Genomic DNA, 14,741 nt, shown 5'->3' with positions numbered 1-14,741 from the left:
AACATTTTCTCACATATTTGGCAATAAAAACTGATGGGACTTCTTTTTTTGTAGAAAACAAGAGTTCTACCTTTAATGTCTCCAGCCACATCATATTGTACATTTACAGTACAGATCCCGGATTTCATTTTGATTCTGCACCCCTCACAGTTTAAAGTTTTCAACTGAAAAATACAACAGAACAATGAACAAAAAGACATATGCACAAATTAAAACTTATAAAAATATAAAAACAGTACTCTTAAATCTCATGTTGATAAGTACCATTTCAATAACATAACTGATAAAGCACAACAGAGCAAAATTGAACTATTAGATTTTTTTAAATAGAAGAAAAGACATTTTCATCATGCAGAAGTTGTAATTAAATAACCAATCAAACAAAATAATATATACTTCTCTATATATCTCTCTGAAACTTTCAAGTCAAAGCACTCCCATCCCTTATACAGGGAAAAACAAGAAATGTTTAAAAACACCAGAGGGTCTGCAATGCGTTCACGAGCCGCCATGTTTGCGTGGCCTTGTGTCGAAAACATCGCATCTCGGCGTCATCTGTTTGGCACAGAAAGAGACGTCGTAATGGCAGTAGCATTTTGCATTATAAAAATGGGCGGAGCGGAGCTCATTTTCCAAGAACAACAACAAAACAAAAAAAAAAAATGACAAAAAACAAAACAAAAACATTCTGTGCAGCTAAATCCCTCAGGACAGTGAGTGGTGCTTCTCCCCAGCAGTGGTTGCAGCTCAGTTCCTACTGCAGCATGCTCTTGATAGTCTTGTTGGTTGATTCGTCATTCAGATGCTTTGTGGTGTACCTGGGGTCCAGAGGGGAACAGAAACAGAAGATGTCATTTCCAATTAATACTTAAATCGTCATGTAAGCCAAAATTTAGACAGTCTGAAGCATTTCAGGGCCACAAAATCTGATAATTTTACATTTAAAAACGCAAAAGTGAGTTCATTGTGATTTTTATTGTTTTAACTAAAATAAACTAAGCATGCAATAATTATGAAATCAAGAAAGGGGTCTGATTGTTGACGACATAGGATCCATAAATCATGTTGATGCAAAAAAACAGAGGCACAAACTTTTCTAAATTTCCTTAATTAAGAAAAAAATATCTTGGTTTGTACTTGCAATGTTCTATTTCAAGAATATTTTAAGTTATTGGTAAAAATTTTGAAATTGTTGGTGGAGCAAATTTGCATCATTCTTGCATCATTCTTGGCTCCAGGACCACACATTGGACACCCCTGACTTAAATCATTAAGAGGTTTTTTTTGGTTGTTTAACAAAAATGGATAAAATCTGAAATATTAATGTATTAAATTGTACAAGACATTGAGTTATCTAGATTTTATCTGATTCAGTCTGCAGAGAGTGATGTTGAAATTACTTACAGATTTGAATTCAATCAAAAATCACAAATAATGCAAATGACTTGACAACACTTACCACAAACAGTGTGATGTAATATAATTAATGTCAATTAAACATTCACATTAAACAATTTCTACTTTGTAACCAAAAATTTCCATGCAGTTTCTTGCGATTTTCTGAGACTAAAATAAATGTGCATGAATGTGAAGTGGAAAGAAAATATGTATGGTTTTACATTTTTTTGTCAAATGTCTAAAAGATGAAACATACATATTTATGAAGCTCCACTTACTCTGACACATCTAAAAACAACTCAACATTTACACTGACTGAAAACAGATGCACAATTATACAACCATACATCTTTGAAAGGCATTAGTAGAGCCTCCTGCACAACCAACAAGAATGCAGCAAGTAGTTTCTGGATGGTAAGCCAACAACAAAACTCTTGTCTTTTCCAGCAGCCATTGTAAAGCTGTAAAACCAGTTGACCAAATGGGTTGGAGTTCTGCTTGGGTTGCTAGGTAACAGGCTGGAGTTCTGCTTAGGTTTCTAGGTAACGGCGAAGTGTGACTCAACTATTGGGAAGGGCTCATTTTCTAGACGCAAGAAAACATTAACTTATAGCTAAAATGTTTTATTTTTATTTTTCCAAAGTGCTTGGACTGTTTTTAGAACCAATTGTGATCCAATTGAAAGAACAAAAACATGCAAAACATGAATTTTGCATAATAGAACCCCTTTAATGAATCTAAAAATCAAGTGAGTTGCATTCCTTTGACTATTTTTGAGAATTTGTAGATAACATAAAAGTCAGAACTTTTTTGCTTATTCACAGCATGATTTACTAAAGTTAGCTTTTCATTTTAACTCTCATTTAAATAAATATGCTCAGAGCGTTAAAGCAGTGAACCTTTTAATCTGGAAAAAGCTTTTTTTAAAAACACATTTATGTGCAGGTGTCTTTTAAATAGTCGAAAATAATATATTTAAATGAAAGCTGTCATCATGTACATTCATATTTTGAAACAAATTACACAGAGAGGATGAGTTTTAAAGTTCAGTAAAGTGACTCCGAGCATAAATCCTGATGATGGTATCGTTTCTCTGTATTTTGTCATCTTGTCAGATCAGAGCTGCAATCGCAGACGTTAAATCTGCTTGTGCATGAAAACGACTGGAGGACAGGAAGTGGTGTCCCGCCTCTGGCCCATTGCAGATGTGGGGTTGGCTCAGATTATGACCCTGTCTGTCTGAGAGGCGGCAACCCGGGCGGCCTTTATTTGGACCGAGAGGGACGAGGTGTCAGATTTAATCTGAGCTGGAATAATGAAGCTCACACTGAGTCAAGGAGATGAAAACAATCCAGGATGTTCAAACTGAGATGTGACTCGATGCAGCTCACCTGAGAGCGTTGAGAAGGCCTTCTACACTATTTGGAGGCTGATCTTTGAGGACTTTGATGCAGCCTTTCATCTGGAGGGAACAAATAAACGTCTGGATTAAAACGAGATTAGAACGAGATTAAAATGAGATTTAATCTGCAGGAAATGTTCAGAAACAAAATTCTACCTAACAAAGGTTTTAGAGATGGAAGTGCTAAAGTTAATGAAGGAAAGAAGGAAGAAAAGAAAGAAAAAAGGAAGGAAGGAACGAACAAAAGAGATACAAGAAGGGAAAGGAGGGAGGGAAAAAAGGAATAAGGGAAGGAAGGACACAAAAACAAGGAAAGGAACAAAGGCAGGAAGCAAGGAAGAAAAAAAGGAAGAAAGTACACGAGGAAGAAAGGAAGGATAGAAGGAATGAAGGAAGCAAACAAGAAGGGAAGGAAGAGAAGACAAAATGAAAAAAGGTGAAAATTAAAAAACAGAAAAATGGAAGGATGAAGGAAAGAAGGAACAGAGGAAGGAATTATGGATACAAGAAGGAAAGGAAGGATACAGGAAGGTAGGAAAAGAAAAAAGGGAGGAAGGATGCAAAAAATAAAAAGGAATGAAGAATGAAAGAACAAGGGGATTAAAGGCAAAAGGAAAAAGTGGATATAGAGATAAAAAGACAAGAAATGAATGTGGAAAGAAGGGAAAGACGAGGAAAAGGGAAGGAAATGACCAAAACATTATAGAAGGGAAGATCCAAGGATGAAAGCGAGGAAAGAAGGAATAGAGGAAAAAAAGACACCACTGTTAGTTGATAGGATAGAACTTCTCTCTATAATCTTTAATTCTTTCCTGGAAAAACTAAAATCATCTCTGGACTTTCCGAGCCTCTGAATAAGAATCCTGTAAACAGCGTCACAATCTGATCTTTTCTCAGCTTACATCGATTTTAGATGACTTGGCAAAGGCTCCAACAGGATGGACGTAGTCGTACAAGATGATGACTCCGACCATCACCCTAAGACAGAAGGACACCGTGTCCTCGCTGTTGAAACGGCTGCGGTACTCCCTGAAAGAGACGCACAGCGGGGATCACAGGCCTGATAAAGAAGAAAAAAAACCCGGAGCAGACAGGAAGCAGGTGGAGGGAATCACTCACGGCGTTTCCAACATGACTTTACACACACTCGCCATCGTGCTCAAGCAGTCTGTCGTGTTCTCGATGGGCAGGTTCTTGTTCTGCGGAAAGAAAAAAAAGCAACAACTTTTAAATATTTAGGACTTCATCTGGGAGGTGTTTAGCTTCGTGTCTCAAATGTAAACAAAGAAACTTAAACAGGTTTATCAGAAGTTGGAGAGAAATTTCTGACTTTTAAAACTGATGTTTAATTTTCAACCATAAATGTTTCTAATTTCCACCAGGAGGAGACGCAGGACACACTGGAGGGACTGTCAAATGAAACTATTTGAAAAACATGTTCCCCTCCTCGCCTGTGGGGGCGCTGCAACTTCCTTCTTCATGAAATGTTAAAAATGGAGAGGCATCAGATTTTAGACATAGGATCTCTGTTTGGTAACAAACCACAAGCCATTTTTCCTGCTAGCATTAGACTTTCGCCTTTGTTTTGTTTGTATTTACCCAGAATGCCCTGCGCTATAGTCCACTTCGGTCTCTGGTTACCTTAAAATTCACTTATGTATTCAAACTGCACTAGAGTTCACTACAACCGAGACCGAGGATTTTAGGTGGACCAGAGTTTGCTTTTTTGGTCTGCATCAGAGTTTGACTGTGCATTCACACCTCCCCAATCGAACTGGAGTTTATTTACACCAGTCCTGACTAGTACGCTTTATATCCAGTTCGCTTGTCTAGAAAGTTTGGTTGTTTGGGGAGGTGTCAGTCCGTAACCGAACTCTAGTCCACCTAAAAACTTAGGTCTCATTTAAGGTGGAAGTGAACTCTGGTGCGGTTTGAATACATATGTGGATTCAAGCAGACCGGAGACCGCTCCAACAGCATGAAGTGGACTATAGTGTAAGGCATTCTGGGTAAATACAATCTAGACACACGGATGAGTCTAGCACTAGTGGGAGAAGTGGCTCATGTTTTTTTTTTACCAAAGACAAAACGTTTTTACATTTTGTGAAAAAGGAAGTTGTACTCAGTGTCTTCTTCAGATGTTTTAGTTTCATTTCCTTCAGTGGGTCTTGGTGCAGCGCCACCACAGGCCAGGAAAGGAACAGGCTCTTCATTTAATTTGGTTAGTTTGACTCAGTGCAGAGTGAAAGAGTACCGCAGCAGCTGAAAATGTAACAAATGTTGCAATTTTGCTCTAAACTGGACTATCAGGTATGAAAACACTCTAAGCTTCTCTGTTTAGGGTACTACCTCTGCGACTCCAGACTGAGCAGACGTTAACGGATCGAAGCAATTTATTGGTACGACCACTAAGCTATAAAAATGCTTCAATCTTAAACTGGCCAAAACAAAAATAATCCATTTTATAAACAATTGATACATTTTCTCACTTCTCATAAGTCTTACTTGTATCCCACAATACAGTAAAAGCATTCATACTCCTTATAATTGTATCATTTATCTTCCATTTCACAATTATGCTCTACATGGTTTTGGTTTATCAAATAAAATACCTGTTAAATCGTCAAAGTTTACTGGCCACTCACCTCTGACACAAACTTCGTTGTGCCGTCACTTAACGCCTTCAGCATGGGTGTGGCGTCAGCGTAGAACAGAGATATCCGATTGGCCAGTTCGTTGTTGACTTCGTTCTCGCCCTCTGCCTGGAAATGGAACAAAATAAAGTCAGACTGACTGTGCTTATTTAACCTGCAAACCTTTAATCTATTGTTCAAGATGTCTGACCTTCATATAAAATTCTGATGAGGACCTTTAGCTGACCCCGATGATATAAAAGAACTGTTATCAGAGCAAATTTGAATGAAAAATGTCAAAGTAATAAAACAAAAGGTGCTACTGAACGAGTAATCTAAAAGCCATCTCTTCCTGCTTTCACTGCATATTGGAAGATAGAAGTAGAAACCATTAATATCTGGTGGTTCGAGCAGCTTCAGTGGAGTGTGTGTTTGTGCATATAAAGAGATATTTTCTCACATAAAATTATGACAGGAAAACACTGATATGAACCGTTTCACCCCATAGTTTTCCAGCTGCATAAAACACCTGGCAGATAACGGAGAACAAGGCGTCTCTTGAAGAGCCTGAGCTAAATTTGTCCGCATATTTAAAGCAAAACAACAAGGGAACATTTCCTGCCGTCAAGAGAAACCCTGACAGGACGAGAATAAATCGCCCCAAACTTTCAAACCAATTCAGGTTTTAACGAATCCTGACGGATGTGTTCAAAGACCGCCTGAGCGGGACAGATGCGTTTCATCTCGGATGTCTGAATGATTCAGTTCTCTGAGCGGTGACTAAACCGAGGGACGGCAGCCGGGGCGTCGTTCAGCGCTGACAGGCTCCCAACGACGGCTTGTCTGGGCCCGTTTCCCCAAATGGCAAACTCAGGACCGAGGGGAAGAATGCTTCTGTCAGACAGGTCACAACGGAGACCAGACTGTGAAATTTAAACTACCGCCTTAAACAAGCAGCAGACAAGGAGAGATCAGCTGGAGTTCAGCATGAAAGATACAAGACAGCGAATGGCTTTTTGAAGATCAGTAATAGCAGAAACCTTTAACTGGGCCGCTTTAATGGTCCATAAAAACAATCGGCTGTTAAACTTTTTAAACACCTTCTTTTTATGCTGTAGGGTTATATTTGATCCTCTCTGAAGCCATCAGATCTGCAAGGGAACAAATCAATGGGACAGTTCTGGAGCAGGAAAATCATTATTTCCTGTAATGTCAGGCATGAATGGAATAAACAAGCACCTGGATGTAACACTTAGTGCAGATGAGAAAACAGAAATGGGACTTTTCATGGCCGATATTAACCAGAGGGGTCAGGTATTCGACAAAAGCAAGGCCAAACATGCTCCAATAAGCTGAAAACAACCAATTAATTGACTGAACAGCAACTCAGGTAGTGAAAAATCAGATTTTTTCCAATTCAAATGAAATGATCCAAGTATCTTCAAAGAGTCATTTTAGATGGTGATGCTTTGGGTAGGAAGGATCCCCAGTAGCAGTCAATCTCATAACTAATCTGAAAAGGCCTCTGACTGAAGACTGTGATTTCATGTTAACAGCTCAACATCCTCAGCTGTTAGCAAGCACTGCTAATCCACCTCATTTGCTTTCACAGCTCCTCTTTAAGTCTCATCATACATTTAGAAAGCCGTACAGAGAGATGTTGCCTCTTAATCGTCGGTAGAGTCGAATTAACTTCAGTATTTTTATGGTCAGTTGTTTATTTTTTTTAATTAAAAGAGAATATATCTCAGTTCGTGTGGGTTTCTCTTGTAATCTTTGTTTTAACAAGAGTTTAATCATTTTCCTCAGAGAAAGATATTTTCTCTGAGGAAAATATTTAGAAGTAAATAATATTTAACTAGCAAAAGAGATATGATCCTTCAGACAGACTTTTAATAACAGGTTTATTAGTGAACATTAATATTGTTAAATGAATCCTATACATGTCACAATGATTTATTTATATTAAAAACAATTTTGGAAATGTTTTTTAAATTGTTAGAAAGTCAACAAACACAAACAAAAAGATGGAAACTCTTTAAATTTGTAGTAAATAGGCTTGTCTGACCTAAAGGGGTTAAAATGATGTAACTGTTTCACAAACAGCAGAGAAAGAAATCATATCATTTGTTTGGAGTGCTTTTCTTTTGTCCTGAATATTTTGTTCCCAAAGCACTCTTAAGATCAACTTATGAGGGATACGTTTAATTTTTTACAAGCTAAGTGCTTTATCACATTCCCCAGTGTGTACCCAACTCTGTTTGTGTTGTTTAGTGATGAAAACACCTTTCTTGCTCAACTTGACTTTCTGTAGGAATGGCTGTAAATTTTGATCTGTAAAACTAAAAGTTGACAAAAACAAAAATTAAAAGTTGGCGCCTCCTCCTCCGTCCAACTCTTTAATGAAAGCATCCTCACCGGAACGTTATTGATCCGCATTCGGCTCAGGGTTCTCCTGTAGTAGCTGAAGTCGTTCTGAATGGCAGGATTTGTCATCTGGAAGAGAGGAGAAACGGGGAACAATGAGACGGGTCTGCTGTGGGCCAGCGAGTTCAGGATCAAACCCGCTGCTGCGCTGTCATGACAGAACGTTTTAGCCAGCAAAGCAGAAATGCAGCTTTGGGCAGGAATGACATAAAAAGAACACGGATACAATTACAGCTTTATTTGCTGAACTGAATTTAAGTCGTCTGACACCAATTCGGCCCCTTGCATCCCCGTCCTCCCTCTCCTCCTGTCAGGAGATATTTGGCTTTTTTCCCTCATTTTAAAAGAATCAGCTGCACCGTTTCTGACAGGAGGGTAAAGCTAAAAAAAAAAAAAAAAAAGTCTCATTAAGTCGAAGCACAGCACAAATCTGTGACATTATTTACACTCAGAGCTTCACACTTACTTTAAAATATGAAGCATCTTATTTTGACCTCCTGCAAAAACTAAGCTGTCCAATGAGAGAGCTTCTTACAAAACGGTACCACCAGTGAAAGCTCATTATGTGGGTAATTATCCTCATTCCTGTACGAGCCCGTCACTGTCAAAGCTGCACTTGCAGCATGTTAATCCTGCTACAATGGACTGGTACTTCGTCTTTCTCCACTGCTTCCACCAGCGGAGACAGTCTGCACTGCCAGGGCGGGGCTGCATGCCACTCAGATGCTCTAACTAGGTCAGAAGCCCGCGCACGGATGTGAAAGATTGATGAATGGGCCAGGCATGCCACCTTGCACCCCCCATCTTCATGTTTTATCTTGCCAGGCTGGGTGGTGGGTACTAATTGGGGTGTCGCCTCGGGGAGTCAGGGAGCCGTTTGTGTCTTGGAGTGAAGAGCAAACGAGTTCGGGATTACGTGTCGTTACAATGGGCATTTGAGCGACACCTACGCTTGATGTGTGAGACTTTGAACAGCGTTTCATTAGCACTCTGTGGCTGATTAGAGGCCAGATTCCTCACTTGATCGCTAATAGAAACACGACACAATCAGAAGCAAGACCAAGATTAGGACAATTTCCAACCCTCAGTCTCCCAAAAGTCAATTTGTTTGTGTCTCAGCAGAATAAAGCAAACATTAGTGATGGTATGAAAGGTGAGCATTTCATCTTAGGCCTGGTCCACACATATATCTGGGAAAACTAATACATTTTAAGCATTTTGGCCTCAGTTTAATCAGTTTCTGCAGGTTTCACCAACTCGCCAATTAAGATATTTTAAGACCATTAGGAATAAAAGTTAAGATTTGTATCACTACAAAAATAACCAAAAAAATCACTAGTACTGTGGTTACTGGTAGGTGCAACCGCTTCAAGTTACAAGACGTGAAGATGTCTGTGAGCGACTGCAAGTTTTGCTAAAAGTAAAGTTCCACCAGAAATAAGAAAACTGCAGAATATACAGGATTAAATCCTCAAACCAAAGAGGAAATTTGAGAAAACTCTGCATTTGTATTTGCGTGTTTACATGAAAAAATAGAGATTTAGGGCATTACAGTCTGTGATAAATAATGCACCAATATAACCTCATCGACATGTTTCCCAGTCGTCTTGTGTTTTATTAAATTTATATTACAATACATTTTTTAAAAGTATTTCAACTTCTCTTTCTGTCCATACAAATTAACCTGCTAGTTTCAAGTTTAATTTCTAACAGGAAGTTATAATCTGTTTGACTGACATAGGTGTTAGCGCTACACTGCCCCCTATGGGTTTGGCATGTTGAAAACAATGCTCAGTGGTGTAATTAAGCAGGTTTATGTGGAGGTAAACTTTTATGAAACCGATCCCATGTGTAAAATGTTATTTTTTAACGATGTGGCAGAAATATTTGTTTTATAAAGACTGTACTGAGTGTGTACAAAGTCATAGACAGAAACAGTCGAACCTTCAGCTCGTCAAAGCGCAGGGTGAAGTGCAGGATCTCGGCGAACTGCTTCGCCAGCGCCTGTTCCCGCTCCAGGTGCTGGGTCGGGTCGCTGTACGTCTCGTTGGTCAGAGCACCCAGCAAGCTGTGCAACGCCGCTTCTGTCAGTGAAAATCACATTTAAAGACGTTTATCTCACAAAAAACAACCAAGAGAAGGTACTCAAACAAGTAGCTGAACTTTGTACCTTTTTCCATTCGAGTGCAAAACTAACGACTACAGAAGCTAAATATTAGAGCCGTCAATATTAATGCAATTAATCAAAAACGTTTTATTATTACATAATGCAGATTAATCACATTACGTATTTTGACATAAAAGCCTCTCTTCCACAGAGGGTTACTTAGTTCAAAGAAAAACAAAAACTTTTGGATAAAATGAAGGTAGTATGTAGTTACTTATTGCAAACTACCAGCTTATTTTTAGCATTTCTAAATTACGTTTGAAACAAATTTATTTCTTTTAAACAATCCTGTATCTGAGAAACCTGGAAAACTGAGAGCTACCATTTAGGAAAATTAAGATTTTTTCTGAAACATTTTGTGAAAACATGCATTAATCATGATTAACCACAGCCCTAGAGTGTTTAATCTGATAATTATTTTTTTTATTGATTTACAGAATTGCTAAATATGCAGACATAGAGCTCAAATGCACGGCGTTTTGAGATATGAAAGAAAACTTATTTATAACACCTCTTTGTGATATGAAAATTATTAAATTATTCACCAAGAGGAAAACAGACACGCTTAACTCCGCAGAGAAGCGTCACTCTCTAAGGGGACAAGTGGATGCAAACTGAAGCTGCTGCCAAAAAAATTAATCCCCACAGCAACAGATGTCCTCACTGCAGGACATCTCCCCACATTGCTTAATTTCCCCCCAAAAATACAACCTAAAACTTCACAAATGCAAATATCATCCTAAATTTTACTCTCAGGATTCAAAGGGACAAAAGTTAAAGCAAGGAAGGATCTCCCTTCTTCTTTGGTTGAGGTCAGGAAGTGTCAGACTAGATCGCGGTAAAGTTCCCGTGTCTGATTGTAGCGAAGCGTCAGCCGGCTGAAGCATCCTGATTCTGGGCCAGCGGTGAAATCGCCCAGAGGCAGGAAGACAGGGTGCAGGGCCTCTCCCGTTCAGATGCAGATGAGACATGGGACTAATTATCTTATTGGCATGGAAATAAGAAGGGAGGAGGGGATGGCATGATGTCATTCAAGCAGGATTACAGTCATTGTTTTGACTGTGCCATGCCTCGACATTACATACCCATGGTCAGATAATTAGGGAGGCATGAGGAGGGCCGGGCGGGAAATGAAAAACACATTAAGGGAGATTCAACTGAGAACTTCGAAAGGAGAGTAATATTATACAAACATGTCTTCTTCACATGAAGGGAACCCAGAGGGAATTTTATTTATAGACGCAGACGGGGCTTTGAGTTCAGTCTCAAAGCTTCAACAGCGACGTAACCCAGGCATCGTTGTAACAAATTCAATTTAAACTGATTTATTCCAAGTATATTTTACAGTTCGTTATGATCACCAATCACGATGCTCATGTCAACATGACCCAGATTCAGACACGGGTCCACTTAAGATAACGGGGGTAAGAGGACTTTCAGGAGACGGGCTGAGAGCTGGCAGGGCCGCGGCGGTGAATTAAGCGCGTCTGCCATCCGGTAACGACTACCATCTGCTTGGGACGGCGTTTGCAGCCGAGCGGCTGATTAAAAATGGCCAGAGTGGTGCAGTTTTTTTTTTCCTCCTCCCTCATCTGCGTCCCAGTCAAAACAGAAGTTAGAGCGGAGCTGCTTTTAGTGCCATCGGAAATGCGGCGCTCCAAAACGTCGGAGAGACGGGGAAAGAGAGAGAGATGGGGAAGGGATGTCTGATCTCATCAGGTCATAGCGGAGCAGGCGAGGAGGATTTGAGCATGTCTGATCTTTATTTTCAGAGACTGACACTTTACGAAAAGGTAGATACTGATATGACTGTTCTTCAGAAAAGAAGCACCACCTTCATTCACCAGAAACATCAAGTTATGAAATGACCATGATATGCCTGACATCTCTCCATCACTGTAGAGCAGGAGTGTCGAATTCATTTTCCTTTTGGGCCAAATCAAAATCATAAATTTTCCTACAAGGGCAGTTGTGTCAGAATCTATTGATAAAACCCATTAAGCTGTAAAAAATATAAATAAATTCTTAAAATTAAATAATAATGAATATCTTGTCAGTCCCTTCAGGATTTCGTGATTGTCTTTGTGAATAAAAATACTTGCGCTTATGTATGATGGTAAATATAACTTTTTATTACTCACTGTATCATTATTATGGATTATAACTCGACAAAGTAAAGCTGAGGCAGCTGTTTAGAAAATACTGCTATCTGCAGGTGGGAGTAAACTGTCTCTTAGATCAAATGTTTTTCACCCTTTTTGTAAAAAATCTGCAATAAACTCACAATTATGCACTAGCACGAAAAAGTGCAGAGATTTGTTGATTTTGCTTGAATTTCCACAATAATTCACAAGAAACTTGAGGGACTAATTGATACAATATGGCTGTAAATAGATGAATTGATTGATAAAATAATATTTAAGCACACTGTTATCTTGACGGTTCTATTTATTTGTCCCTTTAGAGTCTAGAGGGCCACATAAAAAGTTATGGCGGACCGGATTTGGCCCCCGGGCCTTGAGTTTGACACGTGCTGCAGAGCAATGAAACAATGCTTCTCTTTGCTTATGGATAAAATGTTTTTTTAACCATGAGTAGTATGCAATTCTTTTAGCCAATTACATATTTACAGCAGAAAAACGGTTTCACAAAAGTCTAAAAATATTGCAACAAGCAGCTTATTGTCGATTGAATCAATAACCCCGATATGAACAACCAAACGTTTAAAATGCCAAGATATCCAGGTGATACCACCATACCTAGCATTTCATTAATAGTTGAGACCTAACATGTTTAGTTTTGGAATAACTAAAGCACAGAAATGCTTTACTTTTGTTTTGATTAGTCTCTGCACTTAATTTTGAAAGGTCAACATAAACTCTCAGTTGCATCACAGGTGATGCTTCAATAATGTAGAACTTAAAAAAAAAAAGACTTCTGCTGCAGTTCTCTGATTATTCTGCATTTATTTTTGTTATAGAGGCACATCATTTGTCTGAAAAGCAAAGCCGCCCATTACATAAGCGACTCTTCCGAACGGTCCGGCTCTGTAGTAGACGTTCATCTTCATGTGGATAAGTCAAGACGCCAGGCCAACACGGACCCTGAAGCCAGGAGCCAAGACAGTGAATTAGAACAGCAGCCGACGCTGAGAGATGACCTACTTTGTTACATAACAGCCGCCGTCAGGCTGCCGCCGCCCACTGCTCCCATTGAAAATCCCGCCGTCCCGGGGTTGATGCTACCGAGACGTGACAGGCTCCGCCCCCCTCCTCACATGGAGGGTCAAGAGAAGACCATGGAGCAGAAAGCCAACCCCCCTAGACTCCTTGATTCTGTGCTAATTAAACACGCTGTAGCCCCCTCCAACACAAGAGTCAAACTAATAAACAATGCAAATGCATGGAAGCTTATCAAAGCACACAGACAAAAGAGGCTATGGTAATGTTACATGGATATACTGTAGGTAGATGTGTTCAGCCAATAATTTATAAAAATGGTGCAAAAAAAATAAATACAAAAAGCAAAGATAAAAGAAGTTCCAGCCAAGTCACAAACATCAGTAGGAGTTTAAAGGTGATCCATTATGCTTCCTTAAACAGTTTAGGATAGAGCTCAACAAAATGGGCTCATTACATTTTTCGCACAACATCATTCTTAAGATTTCTGTCTGGTCTGATATTTTGAGCTCCTTTCAGGATAAACTGTTTTAGGCCATCTTGTCACTTTAAATCCAAATAAGCCGGTGCTGGCCACGCTCCCCCAACTCAACATTTACACCCGCATGTAAAAACGGCTGCAAACAAATGCACAATAATACAAACGTACATCTTTGAGAAGCAGAAGTGGAGCCTCCTGCACAACCAACAAGAATGCAGCAAGTGGTTTCTGAATGCTGAGTCATCAACAAAACACTTGTCTTTTCCAGCAGCCATTGTACAGCGCATACAGCGGTAAAACCAGCTGATCAAACATGTTGGTTGCTAGGTGATGGGTAGGTAACAAATGAGGCTTCGTTAAGGTTGCTAGGTGAGGAGCAGTGTCTGCTGTTATGTGCTACATTCAGGAGGCTTTTGAAATGGGTTATTTTCCAGACACCAAAAAACATTAACTTATTGCCAAAACATAACTGGATGATTTTTTTTTTAAAGCAGTTGAGACACAAATGGAAGTACAAAAATGCGCAAACTCTGAATTTTGCACAATATGTCTCCCTTGAGGGAAAATCCCAGAGCATACTTGAGCTTGCTTCAGGGTAACCCAGCGATACTATTGTTGGTCTCCTACCAGAAACAGAGGCAGCATGTTGTGATCAGTTACCTAATCTCTGCGAGAACTCGAAGAACTTCTTCAGTTTTCCCACCAAAGGAACCACAGCCGCCCACGCCTGTTCCTGCAAGGCATCATCGCTTGGATTCTGGATCGCCTGCAGGAAAAAAAACAATGATTAAAAATTTTGTATGGCAATAGGTTTAAAAACATTTAAACCAAGCAATCAGAAGCATGCAAATCGAATGTTTATGCGAGAATAAGAGTTTCAAAATTATCTAAATAAAAATGTTTCTGCTGTATAAGTTTATTGAAACATTGGGGGGAAGTAGACAAGTTTTGCTTCGTGCACTGGAAAGGAGTTTAGGTTTTGCATTTTCAAGTCACTTCAGTCTTCAAAGAAAATCCTTGTGCTGGGCCACCGCTCTCAATTATTCTATTTGTT

The 14,741-nt window shown here is 39.3% G+C and overlaps 1 protein-coding gene across 1 annotated transcript in view; it reads right to left on the bottom strand.

The window, feature by feature from the left end:
• Positions 1-43: 43 nt before the first annotated feature.
• The window catches only part of fam49bb (family with sequence similarity 49 member Bb), a 44,840-nt gene continuing 30,142 nt past the window's right edge, over positions 44-14,741 (bottom strand). The window contains exons 5-12 of the mRNA XM_028005566.1: positions 14,348-14,453; positions 9,805-9,944; positions 7,852-7,929; positions 5,446-5,562; positions 3,920-3,999; positions 3,703-3,829; positions 2,790-2,860; positions 44-818 (exon numbers count right to left, since the gene is read on the bottom strand). Coding sequence (XP_027861367.1) covers positions 755-818; positions 2,790-2,860; positions 3,703-3,829; positions 3,920-3,999; positions 5,446-5,562; positions 7,852-7,929; positions 9,805-9,944; positions 14,348-14,453 — 783 coding nt within the window. The 3' untranslated portion in view covers positions 44-754. The remainder of the gene's footprint in view (positions 819-2,789; positions 2,861-3,702; positions 3,830-3,919; positions 4,000-5,445; positions 5,563-7,851; positions 7,930-9,804; positions 9,945-14,347; positions 14,454-14,741) is intronic.

The sequence above is a fragment of the Xiphophorus couchianus genome, chromosome 21, assembly GCF_001444195.1.
Source record: "Xiphophorus couchianus chromosome 21, X_couchianus-1.0, whole genome shotgun sequence".
NCBI classification, from domain to species: Eukaryota; Metazoa; Chordata; class Actinopteri; order Cyprinodontiformes; family Poeciliidae; genus Xiphophorus; species Xiphophorus couchianus.
The sequence above is the reverse complement of the archived record's forward strand: the minus strand, read 5'-3'. Positions and strand labels throughout refer to the sequence as shown.